The sequence below is a fragment of the Rhinolophus sinicus genome, chromosome 3 (assembly GCF_057876585.1).
Source record: "Rhinolophus sinicus isolate RSI-liver-muscle chromosome 3, RSI-T2T, whole genome shotgun sequence".
In the NCBI taxonomy this organism is placed as follows: domain Eukaryota; kingdom Metazoa; phylum Chordata; class Mammalia; order Chiroptera; family Rhinolophidae; genus Rhinolophus; species Rhinolophus sinicus.
In genome coordinates this window covers 143,289,170-143,316,103 of record NC_142503.1, presented here as the reverse complement: position 1 = coordinate 143,316,103, position 26,934 = coordinate 143,289,170, and the positions used below count along the sequence as shown (strand labels likewise).

General features: G+C 37.9%; 1 protein-coding gene across 5 annotated transcripts in view; it reads right to left on the bottom strand.

The window, feature by feature from the left end:
• Positions 1 to 26,934, bottom strand: part of SLC12A1 (solute carrier family 12 member 1) — an 82,954-nt gene that overhangs the window by 14,818 nt on the left and 41,202 nt on the right. For all 5 annotated transcript variants that reach the window (XM_088797193.1, XM_088797189.1, XM_088797192.1 and 2 more), the window contains 6 exons: positions 26,756 to 26,911; positions 24,172 to 24,271; positions 23,252 to 23,363; positions 15,950 to 16,090; positions 13,320 to 13,426; positions 9,114 to 9,196 (listed from right to left, as the gene is read on the bottom strand). In XM_088797193.1, coding sequence (XP_088653319.1) covers positions 9,114 to 9,196; positions 13,320 to 13,426; positions 15,950 to 16,090; positions 23,252 to 23,363; positions 24,172 to 24,271; positions 26,756 to 26,911 — 699 coding nt within the window. The remainder of the gene's footprint in view (positions 1 to 9,113; positions 9,197 to 13,319; positions 13,427 to 15,949; positions 16,091 to 23,251; positions 23,364 to 24,171; positions 24,272 to 26,755; positions 26,912 to 26,934) is intronic.

Sequence of the window (26,934 nt, the reverse complement as noted above, 5' to 3'; positions counted from 1 at the left end):
GCTATTTAATGCCATCTTTATTTACGTCCGGCAAAACCCCAAAAAGCCAGATCCACTCAATCTGGCTTTTACTTCCACTTCTGGCCAATACTTCCACTGTATATAAACTCTTATACACTGAAAACCACTGATTTACTGACCTAAACTACTGGTTAGATGCTTTACAAGTGGAAGTGACAAAATTACAGAGGCGTACTGGGTCTATATCAGGCACACAACAATACCTCCTGAATTGACACATAAAACTAGAGAACAAGAATTAAGGAAAGATAACCAAATCTTATAATAAACCCTATGAGCTCTGAATACAAATTGCAGTGAAAAATATCCACCAACCATTCTTTCCGACAAGCAAAATACTTTCTAGAGTGAGTGACCAAAGTGAAAAAAAATAAAAGCTGAGATTTCTGTGTGTCTCTCAGAGTGCAAATTGCTAAAAAGGGTCTCATGACACTTGAGTCTGGAATAAAAGTCAAGCTGTGCAAAATTTCCTGTCCAGGGTTTAGACCCACTATCCAAACTTTGATGTTGTATCTGGCTGCCTTTTATCTTTTTTGGATTCTGATTGTGACGAAAAATTCCTAGCTGCTATGTAATGTGTTGCATCCTTCTCTGACCTCAGCCTGGATTGGATCAGGGTAAACAAAGACTTTAAAAGCAGTCAGATGACAGTGCTAAAGAGTGCTGGGCATCCTTGCTTACAGTTAGCAAGGAAACCCTCTTGTCAGATCCCCTCATCTTCTTGCCTGCTGAGAACAGAGCCTTAGAAAATAAGCAATGTTCTGAGGTAGAGAGTAGAAGACCTAGGTTCAGTGTTATAGAACACTGGTAGGGCTTCTGTAAATGTCAACCCTCGGAGCCCGTTGCCTTATCTATCTGGGAAGTGAAGCTATACAAACTCTAGATTTATCAGTTATGTACTAACTAAATCTGTCAGGACAGTCACATCCCCAGACGGTGCTGTTATTCAGCTACACAGAATTGTCTGGCTCCTTTCCAGGTCTTAGCAATTAATCTTTTGCCAGTGGCATGAGATTTAAGGTCAAATCACCCATGTGATTTCCCCAAAGCTTCAAAGGGTCTCAAGATCAGCAGCTACAGAAAATCTGAGAAATTATACTGATGGTATTAAAGCTCAGACAGGAGGGGCTTACCCCTGACTTTTGAAAGGTGAACATAAGCTGCATTGCATTGGGGTGCATGACCGATTATAGCTCTGCTGCTGGCTTTATGTGACATTAAGCAAGTCATTGACTTTTTCTATGCCTCTGATTTCCTATCTGTGAAATGGAAAACTGTAACCCTTCCCCTTTCCCTGGCATTGCAGAAAGAATAAACAACAGTTCCCCCATAGTGCTTTGCTGCTCCTTAAAGAACAAAGCAACGAGTAACATTCTATAGGTACTATATTTATGCAACTCCTGGAAATGGGCTTAGTCGTGCAAAGCAAATTGAGTATTCTGAGAAGCCTGGAGTTATTTTAGTAGTTGCTATTTATTAACACTCACAGGTGCCAGGAACTTTGCTGCACGAAAAACTCTAAGATAGTTACTATGATTATCCTTATTTTGTCGATGAAGAAATTGAGGCTCAGAAAGGTTAAGTAACTTGTCTGATGTCATCCAGCAAGTAACAGTGTTCAAATGTCTGCTTGACTCCAAATCCTGCATGTTTTCCACTTTGAAGAGAACTTTTGCTTTTGTCTTATTACTATTATTTCAGAGTTGTCTTATTAACCTCTAACTTTTCATCATCAGAGGAAATAAATGCTCTCAGGCACATGGTATATTGCCAAGTTAATTCCCCCAAACTATGGCGCCTCAAACATGTCACTGTAAAGGGAGGACCCTAAAATACAAGTACATATGCCAGGCTACCCAGAGCAGTAACATTGGTAGCATCCCAGCCCCGGGTGACGGCCCCCCAGCTATTATCCACATTTTGGGGTGCTGCAGAAAGCAGCTGGGAGGTAACTGCTCTTTGCAGTCGTGTAGAAGGTACATATTTGTGAGTTTCTTTGGGGACAGCTGCAAGGGCCACATTAGGGAGAGGGTTGCTTTGCTTTGCTTTTTGGCCGGGCTCCAGCACACCCTGTGATTAGCTACTCCTCTGGTTTGGACAACGGAGAAAAGAAGATGAATCCTCCTTTGTACCAGGGTCAGCTGGCTGAGTGCGCCTGGAGCTGCTCCAGCAGCTTGCTGGAAGGTGTGTACACAGCCCACCCTGGACAGAGGAAACTGCAAAATGCCAGGCCTGAGAGATAAAACCAGACTTTGCTTGAATGAGTCAGATTTATCAGGTCCCTCAACGACAACAGAGACAGAGGCCAACAGAGTCTATTCTGAAGGCTAACATTGGCTTGCTTGGCCATCTTGGATGTTCAGATCCACACAGTAGTATGACCACTGGCGCAGTGATTTTGCAAATTCCCATTAGAGTTAATTCTTAATTATTCACTTTATAGGTGACCTCAGGCCTCCTTTCGCGCACTCCCTCCTTTTCTCATTTTAGCACGAAGTAGAAGTAATGTTTTGATGCTCTGTTCTGCATTCTCTCTGGTGTAGTGCTTGCCTCTGTTTGCATACGAAATCAAGAGCAGACTTTGTCAAAACATTTCTTTCAGTCGGAGGACTGGCTAGCTGGCCATTAGGCTCAAGGTGGGTGAGCCAAGGTAGTTTGAATTGATTCCAAGAGGCTGACAATAAAAATGTCTCACTTCGTCACTGTTCTCACCACCACCATCACTACATTTGTGATCTTTAAGACTCATAAAACGCTTTCCCCATAGTATCTCATTTGATCCCAACACCAAAACTGGGATGCAGGCAGAGCTAGTAATGCAGGCAGAGCTAGTAATGCAGGCAGAGCTTTTTTAATGTAAAGGAAACTTGGGTTTGGACAGTTCAAGTGAATTGTCCATGGTTCCATAACTGGTGACCCAAGTATTGTCTTCCACTTCCAATTCTACTGTTCATTCCTGTTTACCATCCCTTCTCAGTGATATTCTCTGACTGCCAATACCTGTCTGTGAAAGGAGTACTCAGTCTGCACTTTTTGAAGAAACCACCCGAAATTCCCTAATCAGAGAAATTTACACAATGCTCTACATTTCCATAATACTCTGCTTCAGATTTTATTGCAGTAACTATAACTGTGGGACATGGAATAGAGTTTTAAAATACATCTTTATTTTACCCCCACTAGGCTGCAAACTCCTGGAGAATAGCTTATGTTATATTTCACTACCACCATTTATTGAGAGTTTATTTTGTGACAAGTATAATACCAAACTATATGACAGGATGGGATATCCTATCATATCCTTTAATGCAAAATAACAAATCTGTAATGTAGGTACTATAATTATTCTAATTTGAAAATGTGAGAAGTGAAACATAGAGAGGATAAGTCATTTCATTAAAATCACACAGCCCAAAAATGTCAACCTGGGACTTGAACCCAGGTCTGTCTGATTCCAAAGCCTGTGCTTAGACTTCACATACTCCCTCTCACATTTTCTATTTTGCCCACCCCTCCCTAGTAGTGCCTACCACCATAAGTGCTAAAATAATAGTTTGTTGAAAGAAAAGAACAGGTCATACTGTTAATATAATTCAATACATTTGAAAGTATTATCTCTATAAAGGAAGAAAAACAAGTAAATAGTTGTTGGGAGTGGGGTGTGTAAAGTATGTGTGTACATGGAGGGTGGGTAAGTACAAAAGACAATGTTTGAAAGAAGCAGAGTTAATGCCATATATACAGGTATAAAAAGAGGGGCTTATAGGGCTGATGGTACAAATCAGGCTGGAATGTGACAGAAGGCAGGATGGCAGGATTAATCAGAAGAATGAAGAGGCAAGGAAAGGGGTCCTTTCGCAGGAAAGGACCACCACCTGGGCCTCAGGTGGGAATTTTAATCTTCCGTGTTAGAAAACTCCATAGTCTATCATGATTTACACAGCCACAATACTAGACAGAGAGTAAAACCCTGCCCTTCTCTCTTTCCAAGATTAAGAGAATCTCTGATGTTCTAATGATGGATGAAAAAAGCTTAAACTTTAGGTTCTCTCAGTTGAGTGGGTTTCTAACCAATTCTTCAAACAGCTCTCACAGTAAGAACAAAGAGTGAATCCTGAGCCATATCTTTGTGCAAATGCCAAAGCCACTTCAATAGTAGTTACTCTGTTTTCAAGTGTCTGAGTTTATAAGTTGAACGTATGGTAACAAACTGGAGTGACCATATTTTGAAATTCAATTTAGTTACCAAGATTGCCTCCAATGTTCTGTCCTACTTTGTTTTTTTAAAAAAAGATGTCTTTTAGAAATAGGCAGGAGTCTACACATTACAATTCATTTTGAACCTTAAGGGGAGAAGAGTAGTCAATTATCTGACAACAGAAGGGAGCACAGGGAAATCCCTGAAGAAAGTGCATCCCCTCCCACTTCACAACATCCATTTTCTTCATTAATTACTAAATTATATTTTTTTCCCTCGGTCAATCAACTCAAAGCTATAAATACTCACATGAATCGACATGCCGTAGCCCAGGTAAAGTCAAGTTCAACTGAAGGCAGTTGATCACGTCCTAGTGATCCTGCGGTGGTCACCTTCCAATGAAGTCATTATTTACTACACTGCCATCTATCTTTATTTTGCTCAGCCACTTTATCAGACACAGCAGAATCCCCATGCTCTGAGATGGTCATAAATCGGGCAGTCCTTACACGGAACACTTGACCGCAATATATTACAAATCACATTTCATCACTTTATTCCTACCAGTATAATTTGGACTCTTTGTTGAAGTTGGCCAACTTGTTAAATACCCTTGGGAATCGAGCAATATGAAACACCGGGTTTTTGTGTTGTCAGGCAATAAATAAATTTATTAAGAGAAACTGTCAGCCACCAGTACTGGTTCAGTTGCTGCTGTATACAAGTCAGAATGCTGTGCGCATCGATCTTATCTCTATAAAAAGTTATTCTCCTCACAGAAGCCTGTGACATGGTATAGAAATAATTGTCATTAGCTGGTAAATTACCTATAAAGGTGATTTCTATTCACTGCTTTATTAACTACAGTGTATGGGCACTCTGAGTTGCTAATATTTCCTTTAAATTATAATCTGTGATGCCACTGTGGCGCCTGTGTTGGAAAAGCTGTGATGATAATCATTAACATAGTGTAATGCAATCGTTAAGATTTATCAGGCTCTTATTAAGCCCTGTATTACAGTATAATATAATGAAACACAAGCTTATTTCTTCCAATTCAAAATCTAATATGAGGGCTGTGTCATGAATTACATAAACTTCAAACAATGCATGGAAATGTGGCGTGAAGTTAATGTCTATCATTATGCTATTGTTTTGCTGCATGTTCTTCATGTATTTGTGTAACATTGTTTTTTGTTTACCCTAGATAATTGGTACTTATAATAATTTTATTAGCATCCAACTATATTTTCGCCTTCTTGACTAAGAAGCAGAAATATTTCAGACATCAAAGTTGATATAAATCAGATACATCCCTTGGGAAATTAAAAGGGGATGCAGTTCACTGCCACGATTCTTTCAGAAATACCACAGAATTTGCTTCTGTATTGCTTTATAGAATGAAATTGATGGTACATTTTGGTGGATGGAGCAGTGAGAGGTGGGAGGAATATTTTTGAGCTACAACGTATCTTTCAACTTGAAGAGATCAACATAACATACAAAACAAATACGTAATCTAAATACAAATTGTATTTTGTATTCTCATTGTTTAGATGGAAAAACATTATAGCACAAAAGGCAGGCAAATTAAAGTAGAATATAGAAAGTTAGCAAAAGAACAGGCTTCCTAAAATTAGGTTCTTATAATCATCCTCAATTCATGTCTGTGTTAACATAGACGGGCAGCCCCTATGGGTTTTTAAAGGACTGGGTGGAAATATCCTTGTTCCATTCCATTATCTCAGATTTTACTATTGCTTCTCCTAATGTAAGTCATTGTTCTCTCTAGCTTTCAAAAGTAGAACAGCACTTCAAACAGACATGTTTGAATCTCAGCTCTACCAATTACAAGCCTTGTGAATGTCTCAATTTCATTAAGTGTAAAATGGGGACAATGATACTACTTTCCTCATAGGGTATTTGGGATGATAAATGTTATAATGCATGTGAACGTGAAACACAATACACGGCACATAATAAGTACTCAAAATGTTAGCTATTGTTGCTACTAATACATTAAGTTCTACTAGGAAGGAATATAAATTAATCATGAACACCAAGAGAGAATTCGTATATCCGATCTATAAATGTAAAAAGCCCATAAAAAGAGAAAAGTGGCATAAAAATGGAATACTGAAGGCACCAGAGGTAACCTTTATGCTACAATTTTGCATAGGATGGACTCTATTCTCAATTTTATTTTTTAAAGCTCTTTGTACATAGAGTCTACATAGCAGATAATGGTTCTCTGTTCTATACAAACACTTGATCTCTAGCTTCTTCTTCTTTCGCCTCCTCCCTTGTAACACACCAAAATGGTTTGCATCAGAAAATTCACCTAATCCACTCCTGTTCCCTTCTGTTATGATGGAGACAATTGTGAAATGGCCAAATAGAATCTGGACCCATCAGGAACCAGCATTCTCAAATCCCTCACAGGCTTTTCCTTTCTGCTGAACCTGCCTAGCAAAACCCTGATACTCTTCCACTTTGGAGACCAAATGCTGCTAGAGAAAAACTGGACAACTAGAGAAGTTGCTCCAACTTCGAAAAGAGAACTGAGACTGTTATGTATGATCCTCCTCAATTTGTCACTCCATTCTTACAAAATTTTATACCGCAGCATCAATCCTCTCCTCTTATGCTCTAATTTTAGAAGATGAAGCATTTTCCTTCTGTTTCAGGCCAACTCTTCCATCCATGCTCTTTCCTTGATTCTTCCTGATCCTCCAGGTTTTTGCTCCATGGGTCATCCCCCCCCACTTTTTTTTTTTTCACCTTCATCTTCAATCTGCCCCACTCTCTTGGGCCCATTTTCTTATTTTAAAAACATGCCTCTGTTTCCCATTCTAAGGTCTATAATTCTCCCTATAGTAAATTTCCTCAATCATATTCTTCTCCTTAGCATCCAAACTTCTCAGAATGTCTGGCCACATCCACACTCTCTGTTTCCTCATGTCATATTCTCTCCTCAACACGCTGCAATCTGGATTCTGTCAGCACTGCTCTACAGCAATTAGGCTCACTAGGATTATCTGTGCCATGTCAATTATATTTCGTTTATAGTCTGTCTGGAATTTTATGCTGTATTTGACAATGTTGATGATTCTTCTCATTTTAAGCACTCTGCTCCCATGGTTTCCATGCCACCACAGACTCCTGGTTCCTTTACCTTTCAGACAGTTCCTTCCCTGCTCCTTCTTTGGGGTCCCTTTCCCGTGCCTTGGGCCTCTTGAGTACTTCACTCTTTGGACTATATTTTCCAGTGTCATAGTTTCAATTTTCCCCTTAACTATGATGTCTCCTGTATTAGTTTTGTAGGTCTGCCATAACACATACCACAGACTTGATGGCTTAAGCAACAGAAATTTATTTTCTCACAGTTCTGGAGACTAGAAGTCCAAGATCAAGGTGCTGCCAGAGCTGGTTTCATTCTGAGGCCTCTCCCCTTGGCTTGTAGACGGCTATCTTCCTCCTTTCCTCTGTGCTCATCGGTGTCCTAATCTCTTTTTATAAGGGCACGAATCATATTGGACTAGGACCCATCCTAATGATTTCATTTTACCTTACTTGCCTCTTTAAAGACCCTATCTCCAAATACAGTCACACCTGAGATTAAGACTTCAAAATATGAATTTGGGGGCTGGGGTGGTGGGAGGAACAACACAATTTGGCCCATAATATCTCCAATATCTACATCTCCAGCTTGCATTTCTCCTTTAAGACCAGGACTCTAACAGCCTATTGGACATTTCCAGTAGAATTTCCCACAGGAGAGTGTTTAAAACTGAACCAGTCATCTCTTGATTAAACCTACGCTTCCGCTTGTGTTTTGCCATTTCCATTGGTAGAACTACCATTCATTTAGTCAGCCGAGGAATCTTTTTCACTCCTTCCCCTCTCATATTCTACACATCCAGCCACCCCCAAATGCTGCTCTTTATACCTCCAAAGTACTTCTGGCCTTTTTTTCTCTATCCCTAGCTCTAGTTCAGGCTGTCACTTTCTCTAATTTTGATGATTATAAAAACCTTTTGGGTTTGTCTTTCTGTTTTCTTTCTAGTCCCCATGAATCCATGCCCAGGTAACAGAGCATGAGATCTAAGACCTAAGATATAAGATCTAAATTTGACCACATTACTCCCTCACTCAAATCTCTTCAATGGTTCTTCATTGGTTAAAGAATATGTTCCACATTTTTAAATGTGGCAAATGAGGGCTTTTAAAATCAGGTATTATATCAGCAGCCTCATATTTTACTATTATCTGCTTCATACTTTTCACTTCAATTGAACTGTGAGGTTCAATTGAACTTCAGTCAGTTGAACTGCTCAGGTCAATTGAAAATAAATCCTGTATAAGTGGACCCCCTACCCTCCATAGGGAAAAAGCAGGGTCACTAATCTGAATTAGTGTTTTTGTCTCCGACCTAGATTAGTGATTCATGGCACGATACATTCAGGCTCATTTCCATGTTAGTTGTAAACTAGATCATAGACTCTTAAAAACAAAATACATGGTTTTCTGAGGAAGGAATTAATCTTCATTTTCTGAAACATCTTGCAGAAATTAATTCAGCAGGTTAATTTACCGAAGGTGTTTATTTTCAGTGATGCTGGCTTTGTGGTTTTGTGATAAGAAGAATAATTGATGACTACCCTGGGTTGTTCTACTTTTCTGGTTAGCAGGACACAGGCCACCTCCCTTAGCAATGGGGGAAACACTGGGCAGTGTACAAACCCAGGGCCAGCACAATAACACCAGTGCCGTTGTTAGGGGGTTGTGTCTGTGCTGTGCACTGATTACTCTGGCCCCCACACTTGGAACTCCATGCCAGGCATGGGGTAGGGGCTCAATAAACATTTGTTGGTTGAATAAAGAAAGTACATACCTTGCACCTGAAGAACTTGAGAAATGTCAAACCCTTGGCTGATTCTGACGATGACCACACCAATCTCGAAATCAAATGCATCACTGAAAGTGGAAGCAAAGTGGTTAGTGATTTAAACAACTGCTTTAATCCCCATGTTTTGCATAACTATTAAACTTGCGTCTAGGATTTTAATGCAATTAAACTAAGAAAATTCACGTTAGAATACAACTAAAAGCTGATGCCTTTCTCTTAGTTTGTTCTCTGTTTATGCCTTTTAAAAATGTTTTCTGGGGAAAGGTAACTGAGATAACTAACTCATTTACTCTGGAACCAATTTATTCAAACAATACTATCAACTAGAATTTTGATTAAGAGCATGTTACATACTTAAGAAATTTATTATTTTCTAATGTAAATGAAACAATCTCTGAAATACTTAGAACAGAGAGTTTTTAAGCTGCAAAGACCCTTTGAAATCATCAGCCAAACCTCTCACCCATTGAGGGGGAATCCTACAACATTGCTGTCATCAAATTCCCAGGTTAAAATGTCTCCAGTTCCTCTCAGGAACTTTCCCCACTGACTTTGGACAGACCACCTGAAGCAAGGCTTTTTCATGGCAACCCTATGCTATTGAAGTTGGCTGTTGTGTCTTCCGTACACCCAACAGAAAGGAATTAGATTATCTAGAAGGAAAAGAAAAGCTCTCTTTCTTCTATGACTGTTCTTGTAGAATATTTTTTTCTCTACTTCTAAATGTGGCACAAGCCAATTAGTATTTTGAGTTCATTTAAAATTTTCTCCTTGGGTGTTCCTTTGTTCAATCTTCTATGGATCTAAAGCCCAGGACCCTCTCCTTTGAGTCACCTCCTCTAGAAACAATGCAGTTTGTGCTTATCTCACCGCTTTTTGTTCCCAAAAGTGAAGATGAAATTTCTTTCCCCTCATGTGCCTATATGCAAACAAGTTTTTTCAATAGCCAGAGTAAACCTGAATTTTCAAATAATGATATAAAAATTTCAGTATAATATGAATATCCATTCAAAATTCAAACCATAAGTGATCTTCACTTAACAAAATAGATTCATTCTAGCAAAAGTTGCCACAAAATAAATTTCCAATAAATCTTGTTTCTAATTGTCCTTGATTATAAAAACTAAACAGTGTGTTCCCCAAAAACTATTTGGACTTTGTGTTAGGCAGAATAATTTGGGGCCCCCAAAGACTTCCACATTTTAATCCCTGGGACCAGTGAATAAATTACTTCACGTGACCAAAGGGACTTTACAGATGTGATTAGGTTAAGGACCTTGAGATGGGAAGATTATCTTGGATTATCCAGATGGGCCCAATGTAATCATCAGGGTCCTTAAAAGTGAAGTTGGGAGGCAGGAGAGGAGATCTGAGTAATATGATGTGAGAAGGACTTGACCCATCAAGGGCTTTGAAGATGAAGGAAGGGGTGGGGGGCATCAGAGTGGCCAGCCTCTAGAACTTGGGGAAGCAAGGCCTGGAATTCTCTCCTAGAGTCTCCAGGAGGTAATATAGCCCAGTCCACACCTTGGTTTTACTCCAGTGAGTTAGTGTCAGACTTTTAACCCACACTACTATAAGCTAATAAATTTGTGTTGTTTTAAGCCACTAAGTTTGAGGTAATTCGTTAACACAGCCAACAAAAACTACAAAGATTCTAATTAAAATTAAACCATACTTAAGAATATTACAGATATTTAAAATCTTTTATACAAATAAAACTAGTAAAATACTATACTATTATAACAATATCCTTATGATAACAATAATACTGTGCTTTATTTTAAGTCATAAAACAAAACAAAAATGTTAAAAAGGAAAATACAATACAATATGGTTGCCTGATTGTCTTTTTTCTCTATTGACCCCATTGCTATGGCAGTAAAGTCATTTAAGTTTACCAAGTCAGCTAAGTTTATACTAGTACAAATTTGAGCCACCTTAACCCTGAATTTTATTACTAAAAAGACCAATTATTAATTTGGTATAAAAGCCAGAATTCTCCTCTACGTTTTATTACTAGGTTTGATTATTTTGGTCCCTTTGAATTTCTAGAATGTTTGGGATGGTGGGGAGGTTGGAAGATGCTCCCAGGTAATTTTATATTAAATAATGGATTCCATGACTGAAGATTTACATATTCCTTCCTATTTGTTCCAACCCTTTTTGTTCCAAAAGTGAAGATGAAATTTCTTTCCCCTCCACCCCTTTTTCTCAAAGGTAAAGATGAAATTTTACTGAAGAATCTGGATAACAGAGAGCAAATCTAATCCATTTCCAAGAACATCTGGTCAGCAGCTGACTGATTCGAAACATATCAAAATGCCGTTTGCTGAGCCTGGCAAAATTCTGACCTTGATCACCTGGTTTAGCCTTCACCTACTGAATTTAGAGCACCAGCAGGAGCCAGATGGCAGCAGGTGGCATCCAGGCTTTGTATATTTGGGGAATACAATTCAGGAGAATGCATTTAATGCATAGGGTTCCCATGTTAGGAAGACTAAGTGAATTTTTGTTTGGTCAGTAATGCATGTAATTTCAAAAGATGAAAAGTATTTTCTTATGCTTCTTTTCAGCAGAACTAATATTAGAATGCTTTGTTGTGTTGCCTAAATCTTCCCCCAAATAATGATAAATTGGTGCACATTCTAGCAGAGGCCAGAGGACATAGCTGAGCGTAAAAAGCACTGAGTATGTTTGTTTTGATGGGTGAGGATTGCTTTCCTGTATATTAGACTTTTAATTGCAGTCAGACCTCTCAAGGCATGTTCTCTATCTACCCTGTGGTATGAAATCAGAGCAAAGCCAGACCATGAACTAAGGAAATCTTCCATTTTCAGAGCAATTGACACAAAAGATGTCTGTTGGGCATAGCTAACATTGCTCCCCTTGAGATGAATCTGGTTAAGTATTTTCAAGCCTGGAAGAAAGGCTCAATTTTCTAGCATGGTCACTGAGAACACCCTGTGCTTCTCAGTAAGTGCAGAATTTGTCTTCTCTTAGGCAAAAGAAGGAGCCACGCCAGGTACCACTTTGTGCTTCTAGAGGCAGTATAATATGTGGTCAGGACTTTGAACTTTGAATTGAGGTAGTACTGGGTTGGAATTCCAGTTCTTTCACTTACTCAACTCTGTCATTTTCTGCATGTTACTTAATTTTTAATGTCTGTGTGTCTAGTTGTAAAATGAGAACAATAGCCGTACTTACTTCCAAGTCTTCTGGTGAGAATTAAATGGGTTAACTCATGTTAAGGACGTTAGCCTGGTATCTGCACATCCGGTAACGACTATCATTATTACCTTTATCCCAAGATTCTTTCAATATTAAGGTATCAGACTTCACGTACCATTTAAAACTCACATTCTGTGCAGAAACCATCACTGCTACATGGCTGAGGCAACGGTATATGGGACCCTCATATTCACCATGGGAAATCTGAGGCTTTGGGGCAGTGACTACGTTACATTGGCTCAGAAGATAATGACTAAATTGGGCACACCAGCCCATCCAAGATTCCAGTTGTTTTGAAAGAAAAGTTCCTTCCTTAACTAGTTGTCCTTTGCTTTTAATCTTATAAATAGGTTCTAGGTTTCTAACTCTTAATACCGTATTTCCTTGGGATAAGACCTAGCTGGACAATCAGTTCTAATGTGTCTTTTGGAGCAAAAATTAATATAAGACCCGATCTTATTTTATTGTAATGTAAGACCGGGTATGATATGATATGATATGATATGATATGATATGATATGATATGATATGATACGATATGATACCGGGTCTAATCTAATCCAATCTAACTTAATCCAATCCAATCCAATCCAATCCAATCCAATCCAATCTAATCTAATCTAATCTAATCTAATCTAATCTAATCTAATACCAGGTCTCATATTCATTTTTACTCCAAAAAAACGCATTAGAGCTGATTGTCCGGCTAGGTCTTATTTTCGGGGAAACACAGTATTTACCTTTTTCTTTGACTCCGAATTTCCCCCACCCTGCTTCCTTTGACATTATGACTCCCTCAAGTTCTATTATTGGCAGTGTTTTTTCACTTTGGTAAAGAATTCAGAGTACCGGGGGAATATCCTCTTCTCAGGTAATTTAATCTGGTATAACGGTGTCAATTATGTACTGCCCTGGTTAGTGCTTTATAAACAAGAACACATCTTGAAAACCATCACTTACTGTATGATTCCCACATAGTTTTCAATCTCTGTCAAGGGAGCTTTTCTCCAGTTTTTCTTATATCCAATCACCAGAGTGTTTGGTTTCATTCTTCCTAAGCCCGAGGCCTACACAGAAGAGATAAACACATCAGCAATCCTTACCATACCAGGAAACTACCACTGCAAATGAAAAATAATGTCCAAAAGAGCACTGAAGTAATGTTCTGATGACTCTGAAGATTAGATGACATTTTAGTGCATGTCCTTTGTGTCCATATCCAAGCATAAAATAGAAAGATTAATTTTAAATCATCTCAGCCATAAATGGATTTTAGATGACAGAAATGTAGCTTTTCTAAATTAGCAGTCATTTGCATTTCTTCTGACATACTCATTAAAATGGTTCAATAATTTAAAATCAAGGGAGGGTCGGCTTAACTGTTGGCATGCGTATTGTAACTTAGTTGTTCAAAGCTCATTTCCACCTGTTATATCCATAATGTCATTAGCTATAAAATCCATGTTTGGAAAATTCTTATATACAAGGATCACTGAAACTTCTGCTTATATTATTTGCGGAAGAGTAACTGAACTATGTTTCCAGAACTTAATTCTCTTATATGACAGTATCATTAATAGCCATCTTCCGTATCAGAAGTTTCATACCCCTATTAGATGACAGGATATGGCTTCCAGTTAATTAAATTTAATCCAGCAATATTATAGAGCACCTGTTAACTGCAAAGTACTATGTTAGGTGCTGTGGCACAGTGGTGAGGCATAATCTTTGGCCTTAAAGAGCTTAGAATACGGTGGAGGAAACAAGATGCACATAAGCAATTGTAATTCAAGTGCAAATGCAGTAGGAACTCATCTGGAGAGCATAAAGGAAGAAACCTTGTATTCCAGTTAAGGATTCATGAATGGCTTCATGGGAGAGGTGGCATTTGTCCTGGATCTTGCAGGTTGGTTAGATCTTGCCAGTAAAGATAAGGAGAGCAGTGGGAGGGAAAGAAGGACATTCTGGGTCATGGGAATTGTGAAACAAATGACCAGAGCAGGATATTTTAGAGGGGACAGTAGACATTGATGGAGGGTTCCTGAAATAAATTTTGTCTCCATCACATTTGGTATATTGCTCTTAGAAATGTACAGGTAACAGAACAGCTCACTTGGCCCTTGGCAGATGCATGGCAATATGGATGTAGTCTTTTCCATGACTACAGTTGGGGATGTGGTCCTTCATACCATAATTTCTTAGTTGCAAAGAAGACTTTATCTAAAATGGTGTAATTGTCAGTGCTTCCCTTTAATACCACTCTGTCCTGCCCTTTGTCATGACCCCTCTGCATTTCACTTTTCCTTGAAGAAACTTGTTTGAACAAGCTTTGTGAGTTGTCATTTTCTTTTTTATTATAATTCCTTCTGGATTAATACATGAATTGTTTTCTATATCTCCTTGTTCTTATTCTATGTCTATCCTCCCATTCCTAGTTGAAATTTTTATTATTTTTCCAATCTTCTGTGATAATTTTACATTAAATGTGTAACCTCCCAACATATTTAACCAAAGAGCCACTGAAAAGTAACTCACTATGGAAAGAAATATCAGCATCTTGCAATGACATCTATTTCCATGGTTTAGCAAATAATAACAGACGAAAGAGGCTCACTGGGGGTAATAGGTCTTTCAGAAATGATTTCTCTGTGTGTGCAGCTACTTTGCAAGTGTTCTCCAGTGACCTTAGAGACAGGAATGTGTCAAATACTCTTAATCTCCAAAATATTACAATTTAATCAATATTTTTTTCTTTTCCTGCCTGCACAAGCATCAGAATTGCTTGGATACAGTCCTGAATTTTGACACTACTGTGTATGGCAACTCTGAAAGCTACGCGCATCATTTGGTATATGCAGAATCAGGGCTATTCAACCATATTAAAGGCAAAATGGTTAGAAAGCCAAACTCTACAATTTCTGAGGGGCTCTTGGATTGTTTTAAGGGAAACTCTGGCACTCTAAATTATGAAACTCAGAACTAGGGAAAGCGTACTTACTATAGAAGGGGAGGCAAAAGGAAAGAGTAAGTGAGGAAAGATGGGAGAACTGTGGGCTTTAGTGTGGAACCACAGAGATTATTACAATTTATTCAACATTCTGGAAATAATTTAGGAGGATAGGGAGATTTTCCACCCAGATCATCATCACCATGCATTTATTTAGTCTAGCAGCTGCCCTCACACCATTTGTGAAAGAAAAAAGGAAAAGAATGCCTGACTTGAGCATTGCTACATGCAGTGTGAGATGCAGAAATAGTTTGAAGTTTTAATAGGATCCTGAATGTCATCAAGTATCAGAACAAATTTGCATTTCAATAAATATGGGACAGAATGTATGCTGTTGGCCAAAGGAAACCTTGGTTTGCATTTCCAGTGTATCAGTCATAGTTCATTGGAACAGAACCTCTCTTCTTTGGTTTTGCTGTGCCTATCCCCAGGAATTCAAAAGGAATTCCTTAATTTTCTTAGATTTCTTACAGTCCACATTGATCTGTGATGTTGGACTGCCTAAGCAGAGCCATTCGCTTTGGAAGCTTCATTAACATGGAGAGCTAATTGTCTTTTGCCTCTGTACTTATTCCCTCCTTACCTGAAGCAGACTCCGGACACCATCCCTGAAACAATCTGCCGCCACTGCAGCATAAAAAGCCTTGATTTTGTTCTTTATAAGCCAGGCCTGCTTTTTCGCCATGCCACTGTTCATCTCTTTAACACACAGCTTGCGCGGTCCCTGTATGACATAATGAAATATTGGTTAGAAGCCTTGCTATTATACGTCGCACTGCTGTTGTTGTCTAAAGGACAAAAATAGCTGGCAATGCCCCATTGAGTTAAGAAGTGGGAAAGAGAAAACACCTCACTAAATGGGGTTCACGCAGATTCAGCCTTTGGGAGAGGACCTGTGTTGCTCCCAGACTCACTTTCCACCCAGAATGTCTAATGTATTAATACCTGCTTAATTAATTGCCTTATGCTGAGTGAAAGAAAGAGCTGAGGGCATCATACATGAGGAAAATACTAAAAATGTACCTGAAGAAGTTCTGGATAAATACACAATAAACCTTTGACTTAATAACTAAGAGCCACTTTTGGGAACACCAAGGAAATCTCAGTTAGAGCCCAACTGCAAGAAATGGACAGCGTTCTTGGGAACCAGAGCATGGAGAGTTGCAGTTCCTTCTGTGCACGACCACATCTTGACAATTCTATTAAGCCCATTCATTGCTTTCTATGTGTGGTAAGGCTGCCCTTGTGCCACTTTCACTCCCACTGAAATAAATCAACATTTCCTATTCACTCAATAAATTTGGTGGGAATAAAAGTTCACATATCTATGGCACAGGAAGACTAGAAGAGATTAAGAAGGAGGCAGGTGTTGTGGTGGTAGATGAAGCATTTTATAACTTCAAGATTTGAGTTCAGTTAGCTCATATTTAACTAAAAATTGTATTCTTGTTTCTCCTTCCTTAATGGTCCAGCCAGCTCTTTTCCTTGCATGTTTCAAATTACTCCAACATGGACTTCTGATTATCTTCCGTGTGCTGATAGAGAATACATCTACTATTTTCCTGGGATTTTATGTCAGTTCATTGAGAGATTTGGAATTTTGTTGAATTTTCTTAGATTTCTTACAGTCCACCTTGAATCTTGATAAAATGCAATGTGTAGGTCTGGAATGGAGCTCAAGATTACTGTTCTCCAATAAAATCCTGCTCCCCTTCACCCCCCAACCCCCCCCCCCAAAAAAAAAAAAAAAAGATTCTGCCTTTCTAACAATGCCCTGGTGACATAGATGCAGTGCTGGTTCTCAGACTGCACTTGGATTGGAAAGCGTTTTGAATGTATGAAAAAGATACCAGACTTTGCAGTCAGGCAGAACTGGTTTCACATCTACACGTGACCACTTTGGAGGTAATTGATAATCTGTGAGCTGTGGTATGTTATTCTGAAAACAGAGATAACAATTTCTGTCCTGCAAGGTTGTTATAAGTAGTAGTCATGATAAAGTGCCTAATGTGATGTCTGGAATATAGTAGTTGCTTATCCAAAGTTGATTTTTATTATCTTAACTGAGTGCTCACAATCTCACTGAAACTTGGACCCAATTGCACCACTGCGTTTGTTCGATAGCAGAGCTGAAAGAGGACTGAACTGGGAACCTGAAGGTTGGGTTTAGGTCTGGCTCTGGCACTGCCTAGCTGATACCGGGTTATGCATTCGTCCTCTCTTGGTGTGGATCATACATTTCTAAGAATAAGGAAATTGTCTAGGTCCTCACTGCCCAGGGTGATCGCCGTTATCCACATGTTGCCAATGGAGCATTTGAATGTGCCTGATGCACATTGAGATGTGCTGAAAATGTAAAGCACATACTGAATTTTGAAGATATAGTATGAAAAAAGTAAAACATCTCAATAATTTTATATTAATTGCATATTGAAATGATAATCTAGAAATATTAAATAAAATATATTATTAAAATTAACTGTACCTTTTTTTACTTTTTTAATTGGCTACTAGAAAATTTTACATTACATTTGTGGCATGTACTAAATTGCTATTACACAACACTAGATGATCTCTGGGATCACTTCCCTTTCAATACGCTATTTAAATTGGATCAGATTATTTATGTACTGATTTTTACCATAGTGTTTTCTGGAACATGATAATGTTTCAGAAAGTTTGGATGACTTTTGTGACATGTATTGGGAGTTGGTTGTCTTCCCTGAGTTTTCTTAAGAGCTTCTTTGAATTCAAAGAAAGCTTTAGGTTTTGTTAAAATAGCTTATATATTTTCAGAAGAAAAAAAAGAAATGGAAATAGTAAAGGCGAAATTTTCTTAAATGGGATCTACATGAGCGACCTGGTCAAAACTATTCCTTTTTGTCCTTTACAATAAGAGGAGAGGACAGGACAATAAAGGTTTAAAGAATATTAAAGAGAAAAAACCATTAATCAAAATAAATCTACATTTCAGTACACATACATGAAATGACTAGAAGAATACCAATAAAACATTATTGGTATATTAAAGTTAAAAAAACAAGAACCTTCAGTGAAGATGGAGAAAGTAAAGATTTAAAGAGGGCAGTTATTAAACCAGAAGACCTAGCCTAAAGAAAGATAAGTCACTATGGGTCAAATTTTGCTCAGGGTTCTAGACTGTCAGTGCATTTTGAACTACTAGTCCTTCTTGGCCATTCTAGAGTCCATGGACAGCAAAAGGAAGATGGCATATTTTATTCAAGTAAGCTCAGTGGTAACAACAACCATGAAATAGAAGAAAAACCAACAGCTAGGAATTGGACCATCAATATATTGAGTTGTGCCGCAATGACTGTGAACCCCTGGGGAAACTGGCATTTATTTAAATAAATACAGTGTAACATATGTCTATTTGTAATACAAAAATCTAGATTAAACATTAATTGTGACAGAAAGATTTGTTTTAATGTCTAAATTTGCCATATTGAGAAATCATAAAAGTATTTCACGCAGAATCTCTCTTGTCTAAAAAAAGATTATAATATCCTTTTTAGCACACTTATTAATGTGAGGCAAGGCTGCAATACAAATGAAGTAAGGAAAAACCAAACTAACAAAGAGGGAAGACATACTAGAAAATAATTATTCAACATTCAAATATGTCATAGTCACAAAAATGAATTTTACCACCCAATTAAAATATTATAAAGATTAGTTCAGTTCGGATCCAAAATAAGAGTACATAAATTAATCCAGGATTTGAATGAAGACGCTTTAAAAATATTGAATATATTACAACTTTGTCATTGATTGAGAAAGGGGTAAAGGAATTATAATTATTTAGTCTGGAGAAGAAGTTGATGTGACACTACTTCAAATAAATGAACATTATGAAAAAAAATTTGCAAAGGCATTCCAATGTCATTAGGATTAAACAGAGGAATTTGGGCCAAGTGCAGTGTTCTTTCCAATTTCTATTTCTCAAAACATTGAGAGTCCTATTACTCTGTTTTAGATTTCATTGCTGCTCTGGTGGGAACTGTGGGAAAGAGAATTTTTCCCTTTCTGATTTGTCCATATTTCATCTCATGATGCATCCTAGAGCCCACTGCTAGGTCACTTCATTCTTCCTGTATTTGGTCATGTCACTACTTTGTTAATATCATGGCAGAGACTGACTAGTTAAAGGAGAATAGATACATCTGAAAAAGAGTGTGTTTCTTCTCAGTGGATGTGAAAGTTGAGATTAAGAAAAAGCTGAAGATAGAAATGAGAATTTTAGTTTCCCCTGGGTTATCTATGTTTCAGCTGCCCTCCATCATGCCATAGAGTCAGGAGTTGGTTGTCTTCCCTGAATTTTCTTAAGAGCTTCTTTGAATTCAAAAAAAGCTTTAGGTTTTGTTAAAATAGTGTATATATTTTCAGAAAAAAAAAAAAAGAAATGGAAATAGTAAAGGTGAAATTTTCTTAAATGGGATCTACATGAAGGACCTGGTCAAAAACTATTCCTTTTTCTCCTTTACAATGAGAAGAGAGGACAGGACAATAAAAGTTTAAAGAATATTAAAGAGAAAAAAGCATTAAACAAAATAAATCTGCATCTTGGTACACATACATGAAATGACTAGAAGAATACCAATAAAACACAGATAACATTTCCTTTGGAGAGAGAGAGCCATGGGACTGAGTGGTTATAAAGAGGATGTTAGGTTGATCTGTAACGGTTTATCTCATTTAAAAAGTGAATGGAAGCATCTATGAGAAAAAAAGTTAAGAGTTGTTTATTAGGAGAAGTGGAATATAAAGTCTCTTGGGATATAAGTATGTCACTGATTTATTATATGGTAATTCAAAAGGGGAAAATATATATTATTTTAAGTTACCAAACTGGATTTCTTGAAAAGGATTCCGAAATTTGTCTTGATAAAGGGTCCCTCATTCGACATCGTTAGGCTGAGTAGGAAAAAGGCAAAAGAGTGGAAGAGGTTCTGATGGCTGCATGTAAGATTTAGCCAGATAGTTGGAAGACTATAATGTGGGTGATGGTATAATAACAACTCTTAGTTTCAATTCCAGCAGCTTTGAGGGTTATGATGTCCAGTCCTTTAAAAAACCTCTGTTGCAGGAAATGGCAGTTGTAGCCACATGCTTTCCATTTAGCCACCAGTATCAAAATGTCAGCGAGCTCTGAATCTTGCTTCTTCCTTGTAGTGTAACAGCACTTGAAGCTAGCATGTCAAATGATTGACGGCCACCAGAGGGACAGAGCGCAGAGCCTGCTGTCCTGTGACTAGCTGGGTGGGAGTACATACTTCACTGTTACATCACGAGTAAGCCATCAGATACCAAATCCAACACCCAGTGTCTGGACCTGGATTCTTTAAAAGAGAGTGCTTTTGGCTTCCATTGAAGGGGATATAGTTTTGAAATAAAAATGGCAACTATGATATACCAAAATAATGATAATAACAATATCAATAATAACAGCTAAAATTGAGCATTTACTATTTGATAGACACTGAGCTGAGCACTAAAATTTATCTTACAGAATTCTCACAACAACTCTGTCATATAGGTGTTATTATTATTAATATTCCCATTTTATACCTGATAAAATTGAGGCATAGAAAGACTAAATTATGTGCCTAAGGGATTCTCAGCTAACAGATAGCAAAACAGAGATTCAAATCTTGACTATGTGTCTCAAATGCCCATGAGCACCAACTTCCTAGAATTAAAAATTAAGTTGTCATCCCTTAACACTACCATTACTATTTAACTTTTCCACAAGGTTGGCCTAAATACCAAGCACTGTGCTTTTGGGAAAAAATTTTCTAATGGTATGTTGACTTTCCCCACATCCCCTTCCATCTGTTTCTTTGCAAAGATGATTGACGACTGAACATGGAGTTGAAAAATGCTGACAGCATCTGCAGCCCCAGGAGCTCACAGTAAGTAACTAACTGGAAAGTCATTAACTGATGCACTATTTTCTGTCCCTAAGAGAACTCAGTACCTGGGAGTAAGACTCTTGGTCCTTACTCAGAGAATCACGCACAGTGATGTAGAATGTGGTCCAATATACATATCAAACAGGGCTGCTGGAGGCCCAGTCTCAGGTACCTACTTCACGTGAAATGATATTCCAGAATCATACTCTTTTATTATAGTTAAAGCCGCAAAGGGTTAATTAAAAGCAATATCTTTTGCCTCTGTAAAAAGACCTTTTCTCCCTTGCCAATATATGACTGTTTATACTCCTAGTTCATTTGTCCTGTCCTAAAGGTATTTTATTGCCTGCTAAAGTAAGTTTTCCCTAAATTGCTGGAGGAGAAAAACACCCCAAACTGCTTATTCCATCAAAACCTACTCCTGTATTATATTGGCTGAAATGAAATCCACTAATCCAGGGCACCAAAGTTGATAATATGAGAAAAAGAGCGCTTGATGAGATTTTTAAAAATCCTCTGGAGTCACATTTGGTCATTACTTAACCTGTCAATCTTACGTAGTCAGTAGAATTCCCTTCACCCCCTACTGGATAATTGCATTGAGTTATATTGTTTCAGTTACTATCATATAACTAAGCACTGAGAGGAAAGAGAATATGACCAATTGACTTTATATAGCATTTAGGGTATTGCCAAGAGTAAAAAGATGCTTAGATGCTTAAGTGCTGGTCATGATGATGTGTGGTAAATTACCCCCTGCATCATGGCACAGCTGACTGGCCCCAGGATTCCACAGCTTCCTGATGGCCCTACTCTCTGGCAGGTATCGGACATTTAGGTAGTGCTACCTGATGCTTATAGCACAACCTGGATACAAGTCTGCCAAGACTTTCTCCTCATGATGTAACACAGAGCACAGTCAGGTGGCCTGGACTGACATCTTGGCTTTGTCACTTTCTTATCATGTGACCCTGTGTAATGTGACCCTTAAGTTTCCTGAATCTCACTTTTTCAGTCAGTAAAATGAGAACATGGCTTCTTTCCTTTCTGCCTCACTAGGCTATTATGTAGATCAAATAAAAACTGTAGGAAAATGCTTTGAAAAATAGGTAACTACTATAAAAAGACTTTGAAATAGCTGAGGATTTTGAGTGGTGTGCCTGTGTGTGTGTGTGTGTGTGTGTGTGTGTGAGAGAGAGAGAGAGAGAGGGGGGGGGGGATACAAACAGAGGTAGACTGGTTTGGAGAACTTAGACTTATTATTTTCTTATCATTTTAATGTTTTCTCCTCATTTTAGATATTGGTGATTTTGGTGATTAGTCAGTCAATAATTCTGGTTAAAATTTTAGCATGTACTTTGATCCCTCCTGGGAAAACCCACCAATAAGTTATCATTAGTCTACCATGTACTTCCTGAACAAAAAAGAACTCATTCAGCTCGGAATGTGTATCTAAGACATGAAAAACTTGGTTTCATTCCCTAGATTATCTATAGTGTCATCAAGTTTATCCAAATATTCAATCTAAATTCTATGTGCTGTCATTTAAGGCCATTTGGTCTGATTCTTTCCTCATCAGTTAATTTATATAATAGTGCTCTCTGGCTCATTTCATCCTTTTATATGTCTGGGGACACTTATCGCGTCAAATACCTTCGTTTTATTTATTTATTTCTGAGCCAGTTCTCTTTTTCTTGACTCAATGGCCATCATTTGGAAAGATTTATCACTTTTAGTTTGTCTCCTATGAAATCGGAAAGTCATTTTATCCACTCATTTAAATTCAGGCTCACGGGCCCTTGCTAGTTCTTGCTATATGAATCAGGGGAAAGGGTTCTTGTCCAAACTGTCTTGCCATTCTCCTATCACCACATGTACCTTTTCGGCACACCTAAAACAACACAAGGTGAGCAGGGAGAAAAAAGCATTTTCCTGGATGAAGTGGCTCTTACCACAAAGACTTCACAGCAGATGCAAAGGCCACTGTTCTTGGTAAAGGCATGACTTATGTCCAGGAGAGCAGGTCTTGTCATGGGTCCCCCTGTTAAGACAATGCACTGGGGCCTGAAAGTGGAGAAAAGAAGATGTGAGAACTATTGCAAGAAGCCTATGAGCTCAAAACTACCCCAATGGAAATGGCAGGTACAAAAGGCTTGGCAAAATGGGACATTCTCTACCCTAAATATGTCTTAGGTTTCTCACTGGAAGTCTTGAATCATCCTGCCTGTCCATCTTGCTCTTTTTATATTCTTAGTTTAGACAGTGATAGCCAAAATGTCAAGTAAGGAAAAGATGATTTTGAGTTTTCTCCTGTTTAACTCCCCCCAATCCCCCCTCACCCCCGGACACTATCCTGTCCCAAATCCCAAATCCCAAAACAGCCTGTTGTTCTCCAACCAGTATTTTCAGGCTATTTTCCTTCATCCTCCTTGCAAAGGTTATGTTTTGAGGTTCCATTCAAAATAATATATAACTAATGTAGAGCTTAAAGTGTTACTTCTTCTAAGAGAATGCAGTAAGCCAAAAAGCCTTAAACTGAATGGACACAGCACCAAAGATTAAGGTTTGTGGGGGTTTGGGGGACATCGCTCTGAAATCACATGACTTAGATCACCTCTGTATCTCCATGAATGGGAGGTGACCCTTGGCACCATGAGCATTTATAATTGGGGGTGGGCATAGCTCAGAGTGGAATAGAAGAAGTACTTATTTACAGGAGGGGCTGTCATGAGAATGTGGTAGTTTTGTATAACTGCCTTGTCTTAGAATAGACCCATAAAAGCATATAACTACTCTAGTGCATTTGTCCCCCATAAAGAAAAGACACTTCTAATATGGAACAACACCAGGATGCCTGAGAAGCCCATTTTACCTGAAATTTTTCACATGGTCTTCCACTGTGGTTAATTCCAGAGCATTGTCTAAAGCGCTCACATAGGAAAGAGCCTGTGTGGAGGAGCCCCAGTTCACATCTGTGGACGAAGGAGAAATGCGGCATAAAAAGTATTGACCTTCCCTCTGTATACTGTGAATAAGTTTTATAAGCCATCCCTTACTATGATTTCCCCTGGCTATGTCAGCAGTGATGAGTGCCCAAATTACAGAAAATATAATGTAGTATTTCCTAGGAAGAACACTGTGTTTTTCTATGAACACTTTGTGAATTCTTAGAAGTGAGACCTCTCTTTCCAGCTAAGGATCATACTTTTAAAGCTGCAGCTCAGAAATCTTTCTTTGTGGAGAATTTGTGTGATGACCACATTGCAGGTGATAGACGAGAAAATGCTAAGCGCCTGAATAAATTCAAGGGGTCTTCACAAATTCTTAAGATGAAAAGAAGAGACATTTTTGTATACACAGATAGTGTGCAGCAATCTTTTTATTTTGAATAGTAAAACTGAATAGCTCAGGAATTCTTACTTTTGGGTATTCATGAAGAGGTCAATTTTTATCAAGCATTTTACTTTGATCTTTTAGGGACTAGTCTTCATAAGGGAGGTAAGCACTACCATCCCTTGGCTTTTTGTTGTTGTTGTTGTTGAACAAATTAAATATTAGATGGGTTCTCTAAATTGATAAGAGAAAATGCCTGATGGGAATGTACAGGTTCACCCCAGATGGCAGACAGAACCATCTTCCCAGTCTTGCTTGAAAGAATCCGGGAAATGGTGGTGGATCACTATCTCAAGATAAAGAAAATTAATATTGATTAAGTGTTGATCACGTACCAGGTATTTAGTATATCTTAAGTTATTTTATTCTTATGAAAACCCTACTAGTCAGTTGGATACTTATATGTAAAAAAAAAGGGACCTTGAACCATCCCTCGCATCACATATAAAAATTAACTCAAAATGGATAATAAACATAAATCTAAAATCTAAAGCATTAAAACATCTAAAAGAAGTTTGTGATCTTGGATTAGGGAATACTACCTTCGATTAGAAGCAAAAAAACATGCCATAAAAGAAAAAAATCATAAATTAGAATTTATAGAAATTAAAATTCTTCAAAACAAACTGTAAGAAAAATGAAAAGTCACAAACCTGTAGGTAATATTTGTAAAACATGTACTGCTAAAAGATTTGCATCTGGAATTTATAAAGAGTTCTCACCACTGAATAATAACAAACAACTCAAAAAAGTGGGAAAAAGACTTCAAGAGACACTTGACTAAAGAAGATACATGGATGGCAAATAAGATGTTCAATATCATTAATCATTGGGAAAATGAAAACCAAGCCACTGTCAGATAGTACTCTACATCTGTTAGAATGTGTTTTTGTTGTTGTTTGTTTGTTTATTTCTTAAAGCAACTGACAATACTAAATGCTGACAAGAAGTGGAGCAACTAGGACTTTCATTCATTGCTAGTAGAAATGGAAAATGATACTGCTACTGTGGAAAACAACTTGGCAGTTCCTTATAAAGTTATATATACACTTGTTATATTAGAAATCACACTCCTAGATATCTCATTCTTAGAGGAAAAACATAGGTCCTCATAAAACCCTATGTGTGAATGTTTATAGCAGCTTTATATATAATCACCCTAAGCTGAAAACAACCTAAATGTCCATCAACTGACATGCGTTGAGATGTATTTATACAATCAAGTACTACTCAGCAACAAAAAGGAAGAAACTACTTATACACGCAACAACATGGATGAATCTAAAAGCACCCTGTTAAATGAAAGGAAGCACACACAAGGGCTACATACTATATGATTCTATATAATGTTCTGGAAAAGGCATTTCTATAGGGGCAGAAATCAGAAAAGTGGTTGCTGGGGCTAAGTTGGAGGGAAGAGATTGACTACATAGGAGTATAAAAAAACTTATAGTGATGGTGGAAATGTCCTCTGTCTTAATTCTGGTGGTAGTTATAAGATTGTGTAAGTTTGTCAAAACTTATAGACTGCACATCGAAAAGGGGTGAGTTTTACCATATGTAAATTATACCTGATGTTTAAAATACATGAAGTAATAAAAATAAACAACAAATATACCCCTCCAATTATTATTATTATTACCTTCTCTGCTCTACTTGCAGAGCAAGGGGAAGGGGAGTGTGAGACTGGACCTCTCAGTATCTCACTCTGAGGTCTCTAGCCTCTCCCATTTGCAGTCCATCCATTTCTCTCCTTTTCTCAGCAATTCATTCATATCACTCTCACATTATTATATTGTATTATAGTTAAGTCCAGTTTCTTCATCTGTAAAATGGGTCTAATAATGCTTGCTGTACAGTATTGTTGTGAGGATTAAATGAGTGGGTAGTATATAATAGGTGCTCAACAAGGTTAACGACTGTTATTATGTTACATTATATCATTAATATCCACCATACACATGGCACACCTAAGCACATAGGAGCCACTCAATAACTGTTGAATCATTTATTCGTTAGAAGCTGCTTTGGAACCCCCCCCTCCTATACAGTCTTTATCTTACCTGGCTTCTTATAGGTCACATAGATATAGAGGAAGAACTCAATGACATAGGTGATGACAGCGGCCCACCAGTTGATGACAAACATGACTGCACAGCACAAAACAGCTCCAAAAAGAGACACCCACATGTTGTAAATTCCATATGCAGGCCTCCATCCTAAAAGTAAAAAAGAAAAACAA